At 37.6% G+C, this 23,808-nt stretch overlaps 1 protein-coding gene across 3 annotated transcripts in view; it reads right to left on the reverse strand.

The window, feature by feature from the left end:
- The window catches only part of TUT7 (terminal uridylyl transferase 7), a 45,500-nt gene continuing 21,692 nt past the window's right edge, over positions 1–23,808 (reverse strand). For 2 of the 3 annotated variants that reach the window (XM_014608683.2, XM_006271866.4), the window contains exons 11-29: positions 22,418–22,549; positions 21,432–21,612; positions 19,936–21,086; positions 19,650–19,800; positions 18,891–18,977; positions 17,586–17,686; positions 16,864–16,921; positions 15,650–15,753; positions 13,001–13,090; positions 12,809–12,922; positions 12,614–12,691; positions 11,297–11,474; positions 10,752–10,799; positions 10,583–10,674; positions 9,228–9,343; positions 6,007–6,332; positions 3,563–3,639; positions 3,339–3,402; positions 1–2,196 (exon numbers count right to left, since the gene is read on the reverse strand). In XM_014608683.2, the coding sequence (XP_014464169.1) occupies positions 2,129–2,196; positions 3,339–3,402; positions 3,563–3,639; positions 6,007–6,332; positions 9,228–9,343; positions 10,583–10,674; positions 10,752–10,799; positions 11,297–11,474; positions 12,614–12,691; positions 12,809–12,922; positions 13,001–13,090; positions 15,650–15,753; positions 16,864–16,921; positions 17,586–17,686; positions 18,891–18,977; positions 19,650–19,800; positions 19,936–21,086; positions 21,432–21,612; positions 22,418–22,549 (3,216 nt within the window). In that variant the 3' untranslated portion in view covers positions 1–2,128. The other variant, XM_059724831.1, reaches the window with a different exon arrangement.

A 23,808-nucleotide genomic window follows, 5' to 3' on the forward strand; every position in this document is an offset into this window, starting at 1 on the left:
TAACTCACAATTCTTCTACTTTAATTTTCAGCAGTAGCTTTAAAGTTATACCTTAAAAAAATTAAAAGATGTACACTTTACTCCTTTCCTTAAATCTCTAACAATAAATAAAACTATAATAATACATTAATCCAACAGACGTACATCCAATTTAAGTCACCATATTCCTCCACTACAGCCAATCACATCAGTGTATTAACTCAGTCCCAGCCTTATGGCATACATACAGTACTTGTGATACACCACCCAGGTTTAGGGTTTTAGTTTGATGGTTATGGGAGTATTCTGTATTTATTGATTTATCAGGAAGGAGAAGAGCAAAAATGAGTTGGCTTGGGAAATAACTTTAGAAAAGCAAAAGGTGGATCCATAGAAAAAGCCTTCACATGATGGCAGTTGTCATGAGGAAGGCTTCACACTTGAATGCTTCTTGGCAAAAGGTGCTAGGAAGAAGAGGGTAAACTAACAGCAAGCAGAATTAAATTTTCTGAATATCCTTGATATATGGGGAGATGTGCTACTTCAGATGTGATTCTGCTCCCTCCCCATAAGTTTTTCTCCTTTACTGCTATCCACATACCAAAAAAACCTTTAAAAGGCAGAATTAAAGAAGCATATATACAAAGCAAGACCACCTTTTATACACTGCTGTCAGTAAACAGCACGTTCAGAGTCATAAGTAGTCTGCTTCTGAGAGAAGAACTGAATGATTTTTACATTTAGTTTTACAGTAAGTAAAATGTACCTTAAGATACAATGCTGAAGTGACCTCGATAAATACCATACCATCCAAGTCAGATGATTTCTCTGCATTTATTTTCTGTTAGTCTCTGGGTAAGGTTTAACTTGATGCATGGTAGAGAGATAAAAAAGCATGTGAAGTAATGAATTTCAGAGTATATTACAGCTAGAATTTTCAAAAGGGCGTAAGGGAGTTTGAAACGCCATAGAAGTTGGGTGCTCAAATCTCTTAGGTCCCTTGAAAAATCTTAAGATTAACTGAAAAACTATTTATCTTAAATATAACATTATTTAAACAAACAGCCATAGCAGAATTACATTCTCCTATGCTCCTATTCAATTTTGTACTTGTAGCAAAAATACAGGGAATTGTAAGTACAGTGTAAGAAGAGAGGTAGATAATCTAAAGTTTGAACTTTTGGTTTTTTATTTCAAAGTCATAAATAACAGTGGTTTCATTTTTTACCATGGATTGGTTATTTTCCTGAACAGGGTTTGATGGTACAGTACCAACTCCAGAAGGACTTTGAGAAAAAACTTGAGATGACGACACTAATTACATCCTTGACTGGCAGACGGATCCTCTTCTTTTTTATTTTTTTGTAAAAAGAAATGCATTTACCCTAAATTGTTGAATATAACTTATTTTTTCCCTTAAAGCAATTTTGTCTGTTGCGTTTTGAAGGCCATGAGAAAATTCTTAGCAGCATTAAACAGGACTAACCTGCTTCTCAGTCTTTTTCTGTACACAAGCACAGCAGCAAATTAACTCTCTTAAAATCACAGAGGAGGGGAAAAACCCAAACTCAATGGCACTGCTTGTCCACAGAGGTTTTACATAAAAGTTTACTAAATGTCCATGTTTTCAGTTCTCCACAGGAAAAAAAAAATGTTTGCAAACACAGCAGTAGTCCACAAACATTTCAAACACTTTTACACAAGGATTCAGTAAACAATCAACATTAATAAATATCATTTCCTCCTTCAAAAAAAATTATTTTTTGAAGAAAAATATAACATTATATTTGGCTTGCACACAATTTTAGTGCATTTAGGGCCAGGTTGAATGATAAAACCTTGAAAATGGTCCATTTTGAGTACCTGCCCTTATCTACCAGTTTTACCTAGTAAACGAATATAAACACCATGGCTTTCTATTAAAATACTCAAATAATCTTTTAAGATCAGGAGTCCGTGGTTGGAGGACTGCATTAAAATCCATAGCTGCTTTGCCTTTTAGCAATCTAAAATAAAATATTGAAGTTTTTTTTAACTGAAGTTGAAGATAGCTTTGTGCTGCTGTCCTGTGAATCCAGATGGTTTAGCCAAAATAAACCTAATTTGAGTGCATGGACGGTCTGTATTGCATGTTATGAGCTTCGGTCCCTCATGATTCTTGTTGGGTCCTCTTCTGTGAGGCTTTTCCCTGAGTCATATATTTATTGGAAAGACTGCCTAAATAGAAGAGAAGAAGTCACATTACTACATTTGCAACTGAACCAAAAAACAATCTATATACAAACCTTTTTGAAAGAGATTTTAAGGTTCTCTCTAAATTTACTTGTCTAACCTAGAGAGAAAAAAAAAAAAAATCAACAACATATTTGGATTAAGCTAGAGTAGCCCTAGTGATGAACTAATTTAAATGATTATATTTTTTTCCCTTTAAATTATGTCAGAAACAAGGGTAAGACAACTTCATGCATTAAATGATCGCTAATGAAAGCCTAAGATGGGTTAAGTAGGAAGACTGAGGCTTGAATGACTTGGAACAAACTAGTAATTTTCCCCTTTGTTTAAAAACAATACATTTTTATGAGATAAGACCTTCAACTACAACAACCAATAAATAAATAAATTCAAGTCCTCAGGAATGACTTGTATTTAGCTTTAGACACTTTATAGCAATCTGAGTTCTACCCAACTACCACTTCATTTTCTTTCCTGAAAGTGTCTAGCACCCATGCTACAAAAAACTACAGTGCCAGGTTGAGCACCTCAACACTGAGATAACTTAAAACCAAATTGTTTAATGAAAGAAACTTGCAAAAAAAACCCTCTTGATTTTCTCTTCAAATTATAACTTACTAAATGTTTGAAACCTATGCAAGGCTGTGTCAGCAGCATCCTGCTTCTAACAAAATATATAGAGTTAATCTGGTCCAAGTATAACCTCCTACTGAATCTTTTTCCTGCTTACATGGCAAGACAATTTCTAAGCTTTCTTCTGAACCTAACTATCCACCTTTCACCTTTTCCAGTATGATCAAAGGATGCATTTCCTTTAATACTCCATCCTCAGTTAAATGATCATAAAAAATTCTAGAGATAGACCATTCATCCTATGAGGTGGTCTTACAGTAAAATGCTCTGTGTGTACATCCTAATAGACACTCCTTCAAAGCACATATTCCCTTCTCTCCAGTAGTCAAGAACAGGAAGAGAAGGGAGAAGAACTTATAAAAAAAATACTGCACCCTGCTACCAAAATTCTCATCAGCAAAGGTTAATGGATAATGGGCAAGAACATGTTAAGTTCCCCAAACACGGCTTTAGCTAGTGATTTTTTTTTTTTAAACTGAAAAAGAGTTACCAACCTGACTGGGGACTCAAAAACACTTTTCCTTTTTGTTTCTTTTTTTCTTCATGTAAAAGCATTCCCTAAAAACAACACACAGTGATGATGAATGAACATACAAATTACAACATGCAACCAAAAGGGTGCAATTAAAATCTTGACACCAGCTGCAGTGGATTCCTGTGAGCAGGTTAAGTATGCTTAAACAGAAGTGATACAGAAAACAGGTTATGTGGCATTTACCTGATTTAGTCTACCAGCATGTTTAACAGCACCAGGTGAAGAAGGGGATCCACACAAAACTTCTGACTTTGAACAACCTTTGAGAATAATACAATAAAGAATTACTCAGAGTTACTTATCAGAAACTGCAACAATTTCCATCAGCCTATCTTAAGTGCCTATATGGCCTCTATCACCACATTATCCAAGTGCCTTGTAATCTTATATTTAGTTGGAAGGGCATTCCAGGTACAGGATTAAAAAGATGGGAGACAAGGGAAGGGATAGATACTGAGGATAATGTCAATGGCCAAATGAGTGTGAAAGGGGCGAATGTGGAAGAGGATCATAGAGTCCCAAGGGCGAGCAAAAAAAATTCAGAATACATACAATGGTACATGGAGAGCCAATGGAGCGACTCAGAAGGTCAGAAGCCAGGCAAAACATCGATCTGAAACCTAATTTCAAACCCATGCATTTGACGAGAGTCCATGAATACCCTTTTTGACCATCTATGCAATTAAGGTGGTTTGCTAAGCACATCTGTATTATTGGAAATTTAAGGGTATTATTGGAAATCTTTAACACCTAAAATTATATAATTTCCCTCCTGAAAGGAGGACTGCAACAGTCTTGAATGATATCAAAATTTCTCACTTATGCTTCATGAGTATTCTACCAAGATGGCATTCTTATTTAAGCTATGCAGGACAGTTCAGTTTTGAGATTCTTTTGTATGCATAGGACTCCTTATTACATCCAGGCCATTTAAAAAATACTCTACACAAGTGTCTTTTTTTTAGTGTTTCTATTTAGAAACATTTCAAATGGGACAACTTATTAGCCCAGGAAACAGTTCAGTTTGATATTCCTTTTGATGATGGAGGCTAGCTGAAGAGCACCCTTAAGTTTTCTTAGGATAGGCTTCAGCTTCATACTTCACTTTGCTGAATTGATACTCTCTTTCACTGACTGTTTAAGAGATTGAAGAGATGTCAACCTAATCCAGATAATTTGGCAATTGGCTTCTAGTTGGAGGAAATACTTGGTGTCACCCTAGGAATTCCTCATCAGTGGTTTTCAGCTAAAATAGCTATTCTCCCCGTGGTATTAAAGAAAAGGCATGTTTCTTCTGTCTGGCTGCTGACTTGGAAGAACTTTACAGATTGCCACATTACATCTAAGTATGAACTAAACTGTACAGATCTGCAGCAATTTTAAACTACTTATGGGGGGAGAAGTAGTTTAGTCTCCATTGCTTAAAACATTTTTAAACCTGTGACAGATAGCTGGGGGTCCAGTTTTTACTGTTAGTAGATGAAATAAAATCTTAAATTTGGATACTTATTTAACAGATATTATGAAGGGAAGTAAAATTTTAATATCTGACTTTTTCTAACTGGAGCTTGTCTTCTGGGTTTAAAGCACAGGTTTTCAACCTGGGTGATGCAAGAACTTCTCAAGGGTGCTATAGTGAGGGTGGGCGCTACTGCTGCCACAGTTGGGTGAAACTCCACCTGCAAAGCCAGAATGGGAAGTGGCTGTGGGAAGAACACTCACTCTCAAAGCGTCTCTCTAGAAACAGAGGCAAGCGGAGCAGATGGAACAGTCCTACCTGCCTGTTTCAGGGAGGAGTGTGTGGGGTCAGACAAAGAAAGGGTAGGACAAGAGCAGCTGCTCCTGCCTCATTTGCTTCCTGGTCTGGTAGGGACCACTTGAAAGCCACTGCTCTTAGAACAGGGGAATATGCTGACAGAACACACGGTATTTGTATGGCTATGTTTAAAAACAAAAACCCAGTGTTTATTATGGCAATGTTTATTCAGCACTCAGTCTGAATTTTAAGGGTTTCACAGCCTCTTACTGTCTTGCATAACCAAGAGATGAAACGTGTGTTACATAAGCTGTGACAGTAGTTACATTTATTCTACTCATAACGACCCAATACATATCAAGGAGTTTCTCACAGAGAAAACAATAGAATAGCACTTGATTTAATTTTGTGCTTCACTGTGGGTTTTGTTTATTTATTTTTTAACCTGAATATGGATAGGAGACAACTATTAGAATGTTGTTGTTGTGTGAAAAGAAAAAAGTTAAGGGTCCGGTAAACTCCTTATTCAATAAGGAGTTATCTTGTAAGCTGCAGCAGCACAACAGTGGTTTTCAAATGGAGTGCTGCCAAAAAAAAAAAAAAAAAAGTTATGGACAAGTGCCCCCCTCTAAAAAAAAAAAGAGAGATCCTGTCTAGCCCTTCTCAGGTACAGAATGTCATTTAATGTAGGTGAAAGACCAAGGAAGGAAGTGGGGCTTTTGTTTATCACCTTCCTGAAAAAGCAGGAATGATCAGCACACATTAGTTACTAAACCTGATCCATTTAGTTAGCTAAATGCATTAAATACTTCAGAGAGTTATATGCTCTGTTTGAGAAGTGCTCACGTTGAGTCATATCAGGGTTTCTTACCTGCGGGTCCTTTATAGTGTGGGCATTCTTTTTTAATGTGTCCTTCTTTTCCACAGATGAAGCAACGTTTTTCTCTTAAGTCTCTGTCCTCCTGCCGTTTCCATTTCTCTGCTGACTGCCTGGGGTTCTTATCTTTTCCCATTTCCACTGTTCCCTTCCCTAGTTTGTTTTTCTGAGATGCACCTAATTGCATCTTTCCCTCTTTGACTGAGGTGTCTTTTTCTGTGGTTTTATTTTGTAGTTCTTTGTCCTCTTTACTTCTTTTCTCTTTATTTTCTGGGTACCTTTGGTTTCTGATATCTTCGTGATCATGTAGCCGTCTCACTCTGCAGAAGAGAACAGCAATTACACCTTATGCTAGTAGATATAGGAGAGAATTAACAAGTATAACTTTAAAAGCATTTCTGCAACATGTAAACATGTAACAAAAGTGAATGCACCCATCCTTTTATTAAAGCGTAGGTGGGATGAACTTAGCAGTATTTGCTCATACACTCATGGCAAATTGTCTGCTGAAGCCCAGCTGAAAAAAGGCATTATGTACACTAGGAGCATCATGAAAAAAAAACCCAAACAAACACCAGTATCTTTTCAGAAGAGGTCAAACAGTATTAGTAACTTTTAGGAATTTGAGCTGGACAAAATGCTTCCAGTTCACAGTCCATAGCTTAACTGCTTCAAGTTGGACCATATTTGATTTGATATTATTCAATCATGAGACGTATTTGAAAAATGTGGCCATAGTTTCATACTAAATGCTAGACGTATTAAGGAAAAAACTTTTAATTCACAATCATGAGTCCATCCCAGCCACTTACAATACTAAAAAATAAAGGACTACAATTAAGAGTTTGACTGAGTAATTTTGAGCATACAGGATTTAGTTATGGCTTACTGTACACTCCTGGAAAGCAGAATGGCTCATTAACAACTTCACAAGACTAGGGAAAATTATGTCAAGTCAGATTTGCAATTAAGGAACAACATTAAAAAAAAAAGATGCTCTCTCCTCAAATAATTTAATTTTTTTCCCCATAAACTGGTATCATCCTTCACAAAAAAGGATGCCATAGTTCCAGTTTGATAATATTTGGTTAGATATTATTCAATCGCGATGCATTTGAAAAAATACAGCCCAAAATTAACAACATTAAAGAATTTTAATGTGGGTAGTAGATTCAAAGTGCCCATGATGCTTCAAAATCTACAAATCTATTACAAAATTCATTAACTGGTACCCCGAAGCCACTTAAATGCTTTTGAAAATCTGCCCTATAGTCTTAACTACAGCCACTGTTACACATGGATCGCTTACTAACTTGGTATCACATCAGTACCCACATCAATTCCCTAATTAAGTTATAAAGCTACGTAGTACAAAAAAGGATATTTAATCAAAATTAGATGTTCCTTCTTCTTGAAGTAGTTATGTAATTATTTTTTGTTATGATTTGTTGAAGGTCTTCTCAGAAAAGGTGTATTGTGTGTGTGTGTGTGTGTGTGTGTGTGTGTGTGTGTGTGTGTGTGTGTGTGTGTGTGTGTGTGTGTGTGTGTGTAATTACAAGCCTTCAACCTGACTAGACATACAATTGAACTAGGATGATTTTCTCTAGACAAGCCTTTATTGCAATAGCCCACTGGTGGACAACCTTTTTGTCTAGCATGCCACAAATTAACCTGACCCTCCATGAGAGCCACTGTATTTCCCAACTCCCAGAAGTACCTCATGGAGTCTATACCCTAGGAGGCCAGAATAAACACAGAAGGGCTTGTAGCTTGTGGGTACTTGGTGCAAAGTGGGAGAAAGAAACACTGCTGCAAGCAAGGTGTCATAGCTAACAAGATTAACACTTCCCTGGCTTTGCAACTGCCCCAGTTTTATATGGCAAGCAAGGATGCAAAGGCTTGAATTTGGTGGCAGCTGCACAGCTAGAAGAGAGTTAAACTGGCTCTTGGCAGTGACATCTGACACCTCGTCCCCTAGTAGTGTCCTGCATATCTTCCAGCCGCTTTTACTGAGTGCCTGGGTTTTCATATGCCACATAGCAACTCTCTGTGTCATGGCACGCATGCCACAGGTTGACCATCCCTATAACAGCCCAAATTCTTAGAGCTAGAACAAGGGAGGGGTAGGGGGGAGAAAGTCATTGACCTATGCTCTGCTCACAGGAAACTGAAAATAGCATGTATTCATACCTAGAGAATGAAATGTCTATGGATCTTATTCCTGTCACTTCCACATCTGTCTAAGTAACGTAGCCCCCTAAAAACTCATCCTGCTTTCTCATCAGATCTCAGTACTTCTGGAATCAAACCATTTACATAAAAATCTGTTTATTTCCTTTCAAACAGCCAATACCCTATAGGCCTGGATTTTACTCTTCCAGGGTATTAAGGCTGCAACAGAAATTAATTTTCCATTCACCTCCAACTAAACCACACAAGCTTTTATGATTTCCTCTTGGATTTTTATTTTAATGTCACCGTTTTATGATTTGCAATCCTTAATTGCTTCTGTAGAATTAAATGCAGACATTAGAGTTTACCATCTAAAGTCCAAGAAAATCAATTTTGCATTCATTTTCTACAGTAAGGCATTTATTGAATTTTGGACATCTGTTACCAAGTCCAGGAAGCCTTGTTCTTGTGTGTAAGCTCGGCTCAGTTCTGGTGAACGGGTGTCTAAAAAGTCATGCTGTGGTGCCCTTTACTTGCTTTTTGGCATGATGGGAAGCATGATTCAGTAAACATCACAAAAGGTACCTTTGCTGGGGAGCTCCAGGATTCTATAAATAGAAGCTATTAAACAAAAACATATAGAAAGTTTTCATGAGCTCTCTCTTTCCAGCACATCACTATTCATCTTTGCATTCAGATTCTCTCCAAATAATGCTTTCCTTTATTTAGGCCAGAACAAATATTATCCCTGAAATTGCTGAGTAGTACCTTGGGTAAAATATACATTTCATCAAAGGTTATAACATATTTTTTTCTATAAAAAAACTCAATTCTGATGATAATGACATAATAACAGTGAAATCCAACAAAAGCCACAAAAATGCAAAAAGTTAAAAGGCACATATTTTCAGCTTAAGAATTAAAACAAAATGTGCAGTGTGAAATTATTATTTTAAATCTAAAGTTATTAAAACAATCTACCTTAAAATATCTAAGGAAACCTGTAGTACCAAAGAAAAAAACATCCCAAAAACTATACTTACTTTCTTCGCATGGGGCAGTCTTTCATGAAATGCCCAATTTTACCACAAATTCTGCAGCACCTATCATTTGGGGCCAGTTCTCCTTCTGTCAGTACCTCTGGGTCAAAGAAGTATTCCTAAAAGGGGGAAAAAAAAGTTACAGGCTACAGACAAATGTCACATTTGTCTTGGGAGAAGCCATTTTACCCTTGGACAAAAGTGCAGCTGTTCAGACATTCATGTCCATTATCCCAGAATGAGCATAAAAAAGGTTAATGGGATAAGACGTGCTAACAGTTTGTTCCAGGACATTGCAATGTGTCTGATCCACTGTCCCAGGACTGCATAACAATCAACAGCAGAAAAGCAGCAGTACATTTGGCTGTTCTCTAAACCCTGACTGGAAGGGTGATGTGTACAAACAGTTTCTGGGACATTTCTGTTACAGGACAAACTCAGGCACAATGTGACCAGGGACAAATGCAATGTCTGCTGCTAGCCATACAGGCAAAACTAGAAACTGAGGCCACATCAACACAACAAGTGGACCACTTTCACCAGAAAGGGCTGGGATGATTTACCCAGAAGGAGTGAGAAAGTGATCTGTATCATGTAGTGGTCCACACTATAGAATGTGGAAGGCCATTAACTACAGCCTTCCTAACTTGATACACAACTACTATGTTCCCTATGAAAACAAAAAAGGCACAGCTTTTATTCCACATGCTAATTTAGCAGTAATCCAGAGCTATGGAACTGCATAAGTCCTTGCTTATAACCATAAGCCTGCAAGGTCTGATGCTTTCTGATCCCCTGGCTGCTGCTACTTCCCTCTTAAAGCAGCCTGCTCAACCATGTATATTTTAGACCAGGGGAGGATACCCCTGGCATGGATGCCAGAGCGTGGCATGCAAAGGCATTTTGCTTGGCATGCATGCCTAGGGGTGGACAGTGGGGGAAGGGGCTGAGGCTGCACTGCCACAACAAGGATCGAGTCCCTTGTGGCTGCTCTGCTGTCCACCTCGGCACACCAACATCTTACAAGTTGAGGCTGTGGGTGATTTTGGCACTCTGCCCAAAAACAATGAGCCCTTGTTCTAGACTAAGCTTTCCTGGAGGACGATGTAACATGAGCCTGTACAATGAAACTCCAACACAGTTAATGTTTCTAGGCAAAGTCACAATAAGTATTAAAAAAAATCCAACAATTTACAGTATAATTCTGAACCATGACTACCTAGGATACCAGTGAAATATGAAAGAAAAGTGTTAGTCCTTAACAGAGTGCAACTGTTTTTCCATGAATCCTGTGTAAGGCTTCATGGTAAGTAAGAGATACACACACACTTTCTCCAACACATCCTTAAGACACTTACCATCTTTGATGGATATTCTTTAGGAAATCCTTTGATTGGGGTACCAAATACCCTTCTGCCATTGATAAAGGCCTTCATTATAAAATTTGTCACTAGGAAATGAAAGCAAAAAATTAGTTGCTGACTAAAACAAGATTCCTGCCTCTATGTGCTATTTATGGATACTTGCTTTTTCTTGATAATCCGGCTCCAAGATTGTGGTTCAAATCGAAGGGATCTGTGTAAAGAATGTTATGGGATTATATTACTAAAGCTAGCGTGAAAAAAATCAAGTGATCCTAACCAGTTAAAATGTACATGAGCCATCCAACATTCTATTTCAACTACAAACTGATTTTTGTGTATAGAGTTTCTCTGTATATACCAAAAGAGAGCACACTCAAAAGGACACAGGCCCTGTCTGAATTAAATGCTGAAAATGCAATGAAGGGGCTGGGGGCAGGGGAGGGGAGAGGAAAGGATGAGAATGAAAACTTTTTTTATGACAAAGTCAGACTGGCCAGAATGTTAGTGCCAGCACTGACAAGCTTTGGAATTATTCTCAAACTTTCATGACATAGTTCCTGGTGCAACATTTAAGAATTTCCAAGTATTTAGGAGTAGTAGTTCTTAATCCAACAGGAAGAAAGTAAGAGACACATGGAAAAGGCAGATTTCTTCAAATGGATATTAGAGTAACCCCACGTATCAGTGACTTCTGCATTCAATGTCTACCTTCAATGACAATGTATTTGGAGGTCCACTGCTTCTTGAAGGTTGTAAGTAGACTTTTTCTCCTAATGCAGATAACATGTTCTTTGAAATCAAATTCTTCTGTGTAGAAACGGAGAAGTCCCAGCCATAGCTGTCCAACAGATTCAGTATTTTTATGATAGTCTGGCCAAACAGCTGGCTGGAAATGAAGAAAAAAAATCTTGTTCTGATATTCAGTGATTCAGACACAACCTAATGTAATACAGAAGCATGTTTAAAACTATTCTAAACACTTCCATCACTTCATATTTTGAAGGCTAATATTAATAAATTAAAGGTCATTTAAGTAGCATCAATATTAGCAATTTCTTTCCCCTCTCCCTGTTAAATTTTGCCTGCTCTGAAAAAAAATAATTTAAGCAGATTGTTCATTAAACACAATTACTCCACTAAATTTAAGAGATTAAGCTGAAGAGTTATGCCACGCATCAAAGGAATGTGGCAGATTGGCAATGATTTTTTAGCAAAACCTAATACAAACTATCAAATGCAAAGTATTCATGTTTTGTAGCTTTCACCTCCCCCCACACAAAGATGCACGTTTCATATATTCCATGTAAACAACTATGTAATGAAAGTCTGAAAAAAAACAGATATATTTAGCCACACTTCCATTATTTGTCCAATGTTTTTAGTTATCTGGCTATGTCCCCTACACTGCTTTAGAAATGTAAGCAGTACTCTCTCTCAATATCTCTCTAATACGAGAGAACTTAGGCATTTTTTTATTAGTTTAAAACAACAAACATGAATAAGTACTTTTGTACAGAAGTTTTCTGACTCTTCTGTTGCAAATAAATGTTACTTTTCTCCTTCAAATACAGTATATTTCTTGCCCTAATTTATGTGCTATTTATAAGAACGTTTTCTTATTCCTCCCATATGTATAATTCAAAGGCAAATGTGATTTTAGTGATTGGATCTACAACTCCTGCACTTTTAACACATGTCTTAACAGAAGTAGTTTTAGTTTGCAAGTTGCAGACCCCACCCACTTAAAGATCTATGGTTGATGTGAGCAGCTGTTTATGAAGGGCAAATAGTGCTACCCATTTACTCTCATATGTCAATGACAAAGGTACTATTTATACTTTAATAAGTGTGCTGGCTATTATGGACAGACTTGGCTGTCCTGGTTATTTTCAGTACTAATAGGCAGCCATGTTTTTAGCGCCCATATTTGAAAGTAGGCATGTGGAGAGTAAACCATGGGGCCCACTATAAGCACTGGGAACTGTTTTGTATAATACTATATCAAATGGAACGTGAAATACTCACCAATTCTTCTATTCTGTCAAAGAAATATACATTCCAACCATCAACTAAAATTTCAGGCTTCTTTGGTTCACTGTAGATCTAAGTACAGAGTAACTAGTTAGTATAGCTGTTCAGATTTGATATTTCAATAAAGATTTTAGTCAATAGTGTACCAAAAAACTGACTTCTACTAATTTACTTCTTGACATACTGTACCTCTTGAAGAACAGGAATAACTGGTGGATTTCTTTGCTGAAGAAAATAAAGCACCATAAGAGTATATGCATAGGAAGAAAGGCTACCTCTAGATGCATCTCCGATGTCACACATCTAGAAAGAGAAATGTTAAATGATATAATTTTTTGCTGTGGATGTTATCACTTCCAGAATACTTGAAGTAGAACTCACCTTTGTAAAGACTTTCATTGTATAACACAGATATTTCACTCTAGGATCAATGGCTGCGTAAGATGACAAGAGTCTTGTGTTATGCAGGGCCTGTAAATAAACAAGGTAGTCAATTCTGGGAACCAGTGAGTGATGTGGAAAATGTGTTAGCAGACTACAGCTTCTGTTGAGGGAAACTTTGAAAAAATAAAAGTCTTTATTTGGTAAAAAGTATCCAAAAATTATTCAGTCACTCTGGCTGAAAGGCTTACTCCTCCTTTATATGCATGTACACATCCAAACCTTTTCATTATTAGTTATTATAAGCTAGACTTTGAAAACAGAAATTCAATTCTTCCAGAAGGAATTTTTTCTGGTAGAAAAACAGCCCAGGAGCTAAACTGTACAGAAGTTTCTCTAGCCCCATGGCTGGAGACCTTCACAGGCAAGTTTACCAGCCAGGGGGACTAGAGAGCTGCTCCCTGCTCCATCCCACTTAGGGGAGCCCATTACTTAACAGCCTGTTGTCTCCCCTGCCTGGGAAGGAGGCAGGCTGTCAAGTGGCAGGTGGCACCTGCTGAAAAGCTGTAGTTGCCACAGCTGGGGAGGGTCACCACCAGAGAAGAATGTCTCCCACATCCCCCCAATAAGTTGATATGCAAGAGGGTGGACATTCCTCCATGGTGGAAACCATTCCAGTTCTCTCTTGCAGGAGAACAGCTCCTTGCGCTCCTCTGGAATGCAGGGAGAGAGGAGAGCACTCCTTCACTCCGAGGTCATGACAGCCTGCTGCGCACCACACTGCTCCAGCCTGACTCAGGGCAGCACGGGTGAGGAAGGGGCATTTTGCTGTGGCAGCAAGGCTCCTGAGCCTTGCTGCAAAAGCACAGTAGCCTGCCTTACTCTGCATTGTTCTTGGTCAGCTGGGTGGTGTGGGCAGCAAAGGGAAGCTAGAGGGGTCAGGACCTGGAAGCCAGGCTGGGAGAAGCCTCTTATATCTGCTCCAAAGTCCCTCTGGCTCCCCTGGCCATCCCACTGCCCAGCTGAACAGCAATTTTAAAGCTGGCAGCTGAGAAGAGGGCTTTGTCCCAGAGCCTTGCTGTAGGGGTGGAATGTTCCCCATCTTTCCATCACTCCTCTGGGCCAGCCCAAAGTGCAAGGAATGGGAGTTATTCTTCCACAGGGGAGAACCAGGAAGGCTGCCACCATAAATGCCCATCCTTCTGGCAATTAGCCTTGCTCCCAGCCACCAAGTTTTAAAATCACCATTTTGCCACTCATCAGGGCAGTGATATAGAAAGGAGAAGCTGGAGGGAGTTGGCAAAGCCCCCTGCCTCTTCCCCAAACCAGGGACTACGTCAAAGAAGTTTGGTGAAGCGGCAGGGAGTTGTGGCTGCTGCTCACCTCACCTCCCAATCTATGAGGTAACCCCAGTTTCAGGAAGACATGAGAGCGTTTCCCCAAGCTCCATGCCTCCTGATCTTCAGGAGGAGAGAAGCTGGGGGAAAGCACACACAGATATTCAATCTTCCAAGAGAAATTCTCCTAGGAGTGATTTAACATTGGTTGTTTCAGGGTTATTTCTCACCCAGAGCTGCTTTTTTTTTTTTTTGATCTGGGAGAAAAAAAATCTAAACATCTCTACATTACTGCTTTTTACTGAGAGGAGAGCAATTCTCTTGGTAGAAACTAAATGCCTGCATCTAGCCTGTACAAAGTCACAGGCAAACACTGCAGCTACTGCATTCCCAGCAGCAGCAAATGCATGGTCCTTGACACTAGAAAGACATTTTATTGAGTACAGACGTGTTCAACGAGACGACAATGTTATGCTCTGTTAAGGAGACCTTAAAAGCACTTTTTAACATTTATCCGCTCACAAAATGACAAGATGCATCATTAGAAGGATATTACCTGACAGAAGTAAAGCATTAACCTAACACTGCACCTTCAAAAGGTTTCTGGAAGATGATATCTGGTATGGTTTCCAAACTCACATCTTTTCAGTCCAGAGATACAAGAACTATCTGACTGATCCATACAAGTGGGTAACCTTCAAGAACAAATCTTCATCACAAAATAGCATTCCTGAGATCTACCTCACACACTGATACAAAAGTTTAAAAACATTTTGCTAATACTTGACAAACTTCTTTGTTTCTTCAAAACCCATATTCAGAGTTCAAACTGAAATCTATAAACAGATTCAATTTGGACACACATGCCAGTAAGAGGACTTTAAGCTAACATTTTCTTCTTTTTACCAACCTAATTCCCCATAGCAGTCCAGGAGATATCTACTTATTTCATGACAATTCAGATAGTCCTGATACAAAGCAATCCTTGCTCATAAGACATGTGGCAATGGTCTTTTTGCTCTTTAGGATGTTATTATTTTCCCTCCAAAGCCTGAAGACAGATCTAAACACTCAAGGATTGGTATTATTAAACAGTTTACCTTCTTAATAAGAAATAGCCACTTTAAAGGTCTCAATTCTGTATTGGACTACCCAGGCAGAGATAAATGGTGGATTAGATTCTAAGAATCTAACGGCACTGGGTGATATACGACAATGATTACTGCATCATGAAAATAAAAAACATGCTAAATCCCCATGATAATGTCCCACTCTTCCCGTAGTTTATGTAAAAAGATTAAGAGATACTTACTAGCGTGTTATATAAACTGATGTCTACTTCAAGACCACTTCTGGCATGGATAAATTTGACAATTGGGACTTTAGCAGTTGTTATGGGCAAGACATTTCTTAGACCTAAAATGGAATATTGAAATTATTGATTTTCCACTTAAAGACAACAACACATGGAATCAAGTACTCCAATAATACTCCCCGAAGACTGCAGTAGGTTTCAATCAGTTGGGAGATATCAAAGGTATCCTTTAACTCCTTATTAAGAGTATAACAAAATCAATTTACATTATAACACTAATTTTAAAAACTCATCATAAAAACACAGAACCTATTCAATATAATGCAAAATTAATCTTTTAACATTAACTAAAAACTAAATGGAAATCATTTAAATATCTAATAACTTGATATGTAGAGAGAGATTAGTTCACTGTAACCATATATGATGTTTTCATAAAAGCCATTAAAATATAAAAATATATTCTCATTAATAATAGTATTAATGATAATAAATATTCCCAACTGTTTCAGTCATAATGTATCAAGAAATCGGTAGTTAAGTTTAAAAGTATAACTAGTGGCTCAGTCCTCAGTCAAACTTCAGCTTACAACTTGTTTTTATGTACAGTTTGCAGACATAGCATCTGTGTGTCTAAAATAGATCCAGTCCAAGACTCCTGGCAGATGTTACACTGAAGAAGTCAAGATTACTCTGTTAATCTCACCATAAACTGTAACCTTTATACATGTTCAAGGAATTACAAGGATCAACAAAATGGGTAACCAGCCACAAAAATAATCCACAAAAGATGTGTAAACACTTTTTTTGTGGCTGGCCTCCATAGTGCCTTAAATGGAACATGGGGCAGGGCAAGTGCAGTGGGATTTTAGGCTCATAATCCTGGGCTTGTCCTGCACTGGTAAGTAGTAATTGCCTGATGGGATCTGATCCCAAAATCATGCCTACTGCCACGCATGTGTACATTCCTGTCATCACACCGTTAAATGAATGTGTGCCAGCAACCTTATGAACATCATAACACTTAATAGATCTACTTAAGCAAATGAAGATATGCAAGTATTTATGGTCTAAGGCTTCCACCCCACTAATATTAGGCTCATTATTCCTCAACAGTAATTTTGCACTATGCCCCTTAAACCACCTCACTCTATGAATTATTTACAAATTTATGTAAAAAGAACTAAGACACTTATTTTCAGGAAAGATACCTGACTGTTTCTTGAGTACTTTTGCTAATTCTTCAATAATTCTTATGCAATCAAGCCCCTGAAATTAAATAAAAATAAGAAAGGATTACAATGTATAAAAACTATTCCGTGTTGATTACAAAAAGCTTCCCGTGAAATTTTAGAAAAGCTATGTATAATTATTGCAGTTAGAAAGGGTTTTAACCAAGTCATTTCAGCGGATAAACTTCTCTTTGCTCGTCATCAGTAAATGGCATATAATTATACAGACAATGGCAATAATACAAAACCAGTTTTAAAAAGTGCAGCTTAAGACAAGGTCAGCACTAACTGATATTTTAGTATTCTGTTTTTATGTAAATTTGCACTTAAAACATTTGTTAATTAACAGAGGAGGTCTTGCTCCTTTTCCACTCTTTGTTCCTTCTCTAGTTTATTAGGCAGCAGACCTGTAATGCTGAACCAGATGCATCTTAGTTTCCTTGAAAAACATCATCACTTCCCTGCAGAATTCATAAACAGAATTAAGCAGTGAGGGAGAGAATTCTTATAAGACAATGATATGGCTGACAGCGAGTGATAGCAAGCAGGAATGCTGAATCCAGCAACCCGATTTTTCAGACAACCTGAGTTTTTCCGTAATGTGAAGGTTCTTTTTAAAAAGATGTCATAGTCATAGAATCAAAAAAATTGTACAACTTAACTACATGTACACATTTGTACAAAAATGCGCTGCAAATTACCTCAGCAGTTTCCCGTCCATCAATTGTCATACAGATATCTAGGTCACTTTGCTTGAAGCCAAAACCATTTTTTGAGGAGCCAAACAAGTTCAGCCTTGTTCCTATAAAAAAAACATGACTTACAATCATGGTTTTGAACAGGCCCAGTTATACCATGTCTCTGTTAAACACTGAGCTACTTTCTAAAGGGGCTGTTTAATAAATAAGGCAAATTTCTTGTTCTTCTAAGGAAGACAGCCCTGCAAAGTTAATAGGTTCTAATTCAGTTAATGCAAGGTATCAAAAATTAAAAAGGCATTTTTGCCATGATGAACATTTATGTCAAATAAACCAAAAATTATGATCCATGTTTAGGTTAAAAACAGAAAAAGGTCCAGTAAACTCCTATTTTTAGAAATCAGACAAAAATAAAAAAATGTCCAGAAGAATGGAAATTCTGGAGCCGTTTCCTAAATCTGTCTTTTTAAAATATTTTTGAAATTCTGATTATGAGCTTGAAAATGGTTATCATGAGGTTTTAGCAAGTTTACAGGTATCTTGAAAGGATTAAAATGCTTTAAAATAGTCTCTTTTTATGCTAGCAAGGTGTGGCTAAAAATACTATACATCATATTTACTCAAATGCAAGATGAGGTTTTTGTCCAACCATTCAACATGAAGGGCATGCAGTGGAGCAGGGGGTGGGGAGGCATTTGCAGGGAGCAAGGGTGGAAAGTTGCAGGGGAGACAGGGCATGATGAATCTAAGACAAACCCCAACAATTAGATTTTATACATGGAAAAATATTTAAAATGTTCCATGTATAGAATGTAATTACTGGGGGGGGGTCCATCTTTAATCCAGAGACATCTTGGATTTGGGTAAATATGGTAACTCTTTTATTGAATTTCGACTGCTAGGTTCTTAACCTGCTGTTAACTCTTTTGTGCTGAGGTCATGTATAGCTATTTCTTAACAAGCAAAATTTAACACACAAAAACAAACTCCATACCAGTTTCAAGTTTTCCAATCCCTGCAACTGATTTTTTTAAAAGTAAGAATAAAAGAAATATAAAGAGAGATTGAGAGCATATGCCTTATTGGGGCAGGAAATGGTATATGCATAGGAACAAGACCCTATCATCATGTAGAAATTGCTATTAAACAACTTAATATTAAACTAGGAGAATCTTGATCAATTAAATAGGTAGGGTATTAAAAAAAAAAAAATCTATCTCCTTTATACTGACACAATAAATTTGTTGAGCTCTCAGCCCCCTGCAGTTAAAGCTGAAGTAAGAACATAAAAAACAACATAAAAATTACCTGAAAACTCTTTTCGGATGAAGCTTTCCAGGTTTTGACGTATGTGTTCACGAGCCTGATCCTCTATAATATTTGGAGCAAAATCCTCTTAAAAAACAACAGAAAAAAAAATTCATGCAAAGCAATATGTAAAAAGGGTCAACAACAAATAGTTAAGTGTTGCCACTTACAGAAGGGAAGACAGAGAAGAGATAGGAGTAGATGTTTCTTCTTGAACACAAATATACAGTACATTACGCAAAGAACAGATTTGGCCTGGTCAGAGTTGAAAAAAAAATTATACTGAAAAAACCAAGTAAATACAGAAATAGGCAGAGAACTACAAAGTTAACATGTTATTCCTTGTAAATATTTGTTCTGTTTGTTCTCCCTAGGGTTTTCTGTCACACGGTCACATCTAATAATGAAATAAATAACCAAGAAGAAAGGTATTGGTCCAAGGTAAGAAGGTCATTGGGGGTACCTGAAGTCAAGTCTATACGGAGATGCCTATATGAGGAGTCAAATATACAGAAGCTTACACTGACTCTACATTCAGATCAGCCTTCCAGGTCAGCCTATATACTTTAAAATTTTACATCCTTCACCACAATTTTGACGAGACTTATAATCATCTATGAAAAGTCAGGTGTAATTTACACATTAACCTAGTCTTGGTTCAGTACCATTAACCTATAGTATGTAATTTTATGACAATTCATTTTATCCTCCAGCATAAACAAATTGGGGGGAGAAGGGACCTTGGTACTGACAACTTACGGTAACACTGGATGCAAACTTGATCTAAAATATTTGAAAACTTGGGCGTCAATGCTGGCAAAGGGTCAAGTTCAATTTTTTTGAAGTCTTCTGGACAATCTCTCTTTAGATGACCTTCCCGTTTACATAAGCTACATACCACTGTAGGAGACTGTATGAATAGAAAGCAAGACGGATTTAAAAAAAACAAGCAAGCAAACATTTTTCTAATAAACCTAAATATTTTTATATCAATTTCTACCAGGTTTAAATTATGTTGCCAGCTGGTTAGATGTTAAATGTTTACCTTGCCCTTTGTAAAAATAAGTCTATTAAATTCATAAAAGAACTCAGATTCGATAAGTTGTTCTACTGTTGTGCTTCCTTCATAAGTACTTCCTTTTTCAGTAATATCCTCTTTACTCAAATCTACCAAGAGGGATTCTTCTACATTTTCTTCCAACTGTTTGTCTTCATATTTAACAGGGATGGACAATTCTTCCTCTTCCTCAGATAATGCTTCTTCATCTCCAGATCCAGCGTACGTGTTGTCCAGCTCACCTTCCACAGTCAAAATATCACCGCATTTTGTCTGGTTTAAGACAAGACTTTGTTCTTCCTCTTCATCCTCATCATCTGAATTATTGATTTCAGATATCTGGTCCTGTACTGAAGGTGCAAATTTGTTCAGAGATTCATCTAGCTCATCAGTACCTTCTGTGCTCTCCTCATCAATATCAGCCTTCTCATCCAGTATCCCACTGCACTTTAAGCCATATTCATCACTCTCTGTAACTGCCGTGTTTTGAAAGCCTTCCACGTCTGAAATATTGCATGTTTCAATATCACGCTCATTTGCTGTAATAGGGAGATCTCCATTTTCACTGTCTTCATCCAAATCCTGATTAACAGCTACCAAACTGTTTGGCCATTTTCTCTCTTGTTCGTGTTCTTCCTCTTCCTCATCCTCCTCTTCATTTCCACTTTCTGTCTCTTCACAGCTTGGTTTAAAGTCCTCATTATCACCAGAAATAATCTCTTCAATTACACAATCTGAATCTTCCTGGGTAATTTCCAAATGTCCTATATCTTCTGCCAATTCTTCTTCTGTAAGGCTTTCGGAGCCATCAAACAGCTTTGAGGGATCGATCGTATGAGCCTGAGGGATGTCTGAACATACATTTGTGTTATTAATATAGTCACCTGCCAACACTTTCTCTGTTTTATCACTTAAGTTTTGCACATTAGCAGTGTCATGCATTATGGCATTCTTTTCAGGTTTTAACTTTCGTGATATTTCTGTATTGGCATTAAGAGGGGTTTTCTTGCTGGATGATGAAGACTTTTTGTGAGGCAAGGCAAAATATTTGTAAGTTGCCCTTAAGCAATGAAGGATATATTCATAAACTAGCTGACTGTTCAGAGTTCTTGCCACGTTCCTTTTTACTGAGTAAGGGTCTAGAAGAAAAAAAAAAATGAATCGAGTGAATAGAATTAAGTCAGCATCTTCATTACCAAACATAACAGAAAAGGGTTTGATAAGCCCTAATTTGTCTTACAACATTAAAAATATATAAATATTTAAATTAACAAGCTGTATTAAAAGGCATGATAGCAACAGATTGGAGCACTATACTAGGCTGAAGGAAACACTATACTATGCTGAATGAAATACTAGGCTAAAGCCATTTGATGGCATCTGATAGATATCGACTGCTTAAACTGATTTTCTTTTTTACATTGTAGTGTTGCTGGGAGCTTGGAGGATCCAAAATGCAGAGTTTAACGATAAACTTCACATACCTTCTACAGCAATACGCTTTTTAGGCCAGTCCTTTGATTCACGAGACACTGCTTCTTTGAGTCGTATACTAATAACCAAATCAGCCAAGTTAAACTCCAAAGCATAGAAACGAAACAGTTCTACCCAGAGCTGCCCAATTGGTGCTGAACACTGATGTCCCAAATCAAAAACCAAGGGAACCTGTCAATTATAGAACAAAAAGAAATTAGACTTCTTCAGTTTTAATGTACATACAAAAAAAAAAAACACAACTTCTTGCAACGGAAGTTATATAAAAAGTACTAATGACTATATATATACACATACTGAGTTAAATGAGAGTATAACATAATATTTTAAAACTTGCAATTTAAAATGTTAAGTGATGTGAAAGAGACAAAAAAGAGGCAATAATCACTGTATTATTTTCTATTATAGACTGAATATGGGGTGCATTAGAAGGCAATGTCTCTGTTTTTCATAAATTTGTCTTGTTTTAGTGGTCTTAACTAAAGAATACTACAAAAAGTGTTACAAAAGTGTAAGTACATCCAATATGTTATCTTGAAAGGCTTAATTAAAATACATTTGTACTATATATTTTAAAACTGGTAGTGATTTTATCATCTACAATTAGGTATTTTTCATTTTTTCAAAAATTATAGCTAGCTATTACTAAATAAAATATAATTTCCACACTGTACAAGACACTAATGCAACTAGATTTGCAATTATGAAGTTAAGCTATTTCTCAGAATCATGATAAAAATGCTGACAGTTAGTATACAATCAGTAAGGGTCTCTCTCTTGGGCAAGCTAGGAAGGCACACCAACTTCCATATGTGATTTCCAGTACCAGAAGACCTACACCCATACACTTTGGCAGATCACCTAACTTCACAATTTTACTTGACTTAAAAAAAAAAAAAAAAAAAAAAAGAATTGGATTATTCACAGGTAAAAGTAGCAACAGACTCTCTTATCAAGCAAGAGAAATTATTCAGACCTTGCCCTTTTTAGGAGAAGCTTCTTTTGGAGAGGCAGAATCATCCACAGGATTCTGTTCCCAGACCACAATATAATTCTCAACCTTTTTAAGGTTAAAGATCATTAACTTGTTTAGTGAGAATCCTCCTATCTGGAGGAAACAGAAAAAGAGAGAGATAAAATATTTAATGTTTCATGCCTGGTGTACATGAAACCCACTTTTCCCATGGTATCCAGAAAACAGTCAATATGTTAGAGGTGATCAAAATCACCATGATTTACGATAGACATAATAAGAGACTGGTTAGGTTTTTTTCCCTAAAATCATCTCCCCCGAGTCATTCAAAACTAAGATTTAAACCCTGGCCCCACTGCATGGAAAAAACTCTTACTAACTTCAAGAATTTTCCCCTCAACTTAAAAATGCAGGCATAGTAATATGCAGGGGTTTAGGTTGTAGCCGTGTTGGTCTAAGGATATAGGCAGACAAGGTTGCTTGGGTGAATTTGATATCTTTTATTAGACCAACCCAAATGGCTGGAGAATAGTTATTAAGCAAGCTTTCGGGTTCAAAAACCCTTCGTCAGGCTAAGGACGCTGCAGCAGCTGCTGCGTGCTCTTCCTGGATGGAATGAAAAGTAAAGAAGCCAGGGGCTGGGCTGGGCTGGGGAGTCAGTTGCCAGGCAGATTGTAATGTCTCAAAAATCCAATGTCTGTATTTAGTCCCTGATCTCTAGTATCCAGCAGGTTGATGAAATGGAGCTCATAGGCTCGTCTCTGGGATGTGTTTTGTAAATTTCCCTTGAGGATCAGGACTAAGAGATTGGAGAGAGAGTGGCCCTCCTGTGAGAAATGTGCCCCCACTGGTAATTGGGTGTTTCTGTCTTTGATGGATTTCCGGTGTGCGTTCATTCTGGTGCGCAGTTGTTGTCTGGTCTCTCCTACATATCTTCCATCAGGGCATTTGGTGCATTGGATGAGGTATACTACATTTCTGGAGGTGCAGCTGTAAGATCCTGGGATGCTGATGGCTCTGTTGTGGGGTGTAGTAATAGTAGAGGTGGTGGAGATGTGGGGGCAGGTTTTGCATTTCTTGTCCTGGCACGGTCTGGATCCTTTTGGTGTGTTCTGGGGCTGAGGAAGTTTGCTTCTGGTGATGAGGTTGGCGAGGTTTGGTGCTTGTCTGAAGGCTAGGATGGGTGGCTCTGGGAAGATCTTTTTAAGAATAGGGTCTTTTTCTAATATGGGTTGCAATTTTTTGAGGATATCCGTATAGGTTCAAAGGATGGGTGATAGGTCATAACCAGCGGTGTGCGATTTGTGGGTGTTTTTCTTCTGTACTGCAGCAGTTCTTGACGTGGTATCCAGGTGGCTCTTTCAAACGTGCGATCTACCTCTCTGGAGGAGTGT

The sequence above is a fragment of the Alligator mississippiensis genome, chromosome 3, assembly GCF_030867095.1.
Source record: "Alligator mississippiensis isolate rAllMis1 chromosome 3, rAllMis1, whole genome shotgun sequence".
Lineage (NCBI taxonomy): Eukaryota > Metazoa > Chordata > Crocodylia > Alligatoridae > Alligator > Alligator mississippiensis.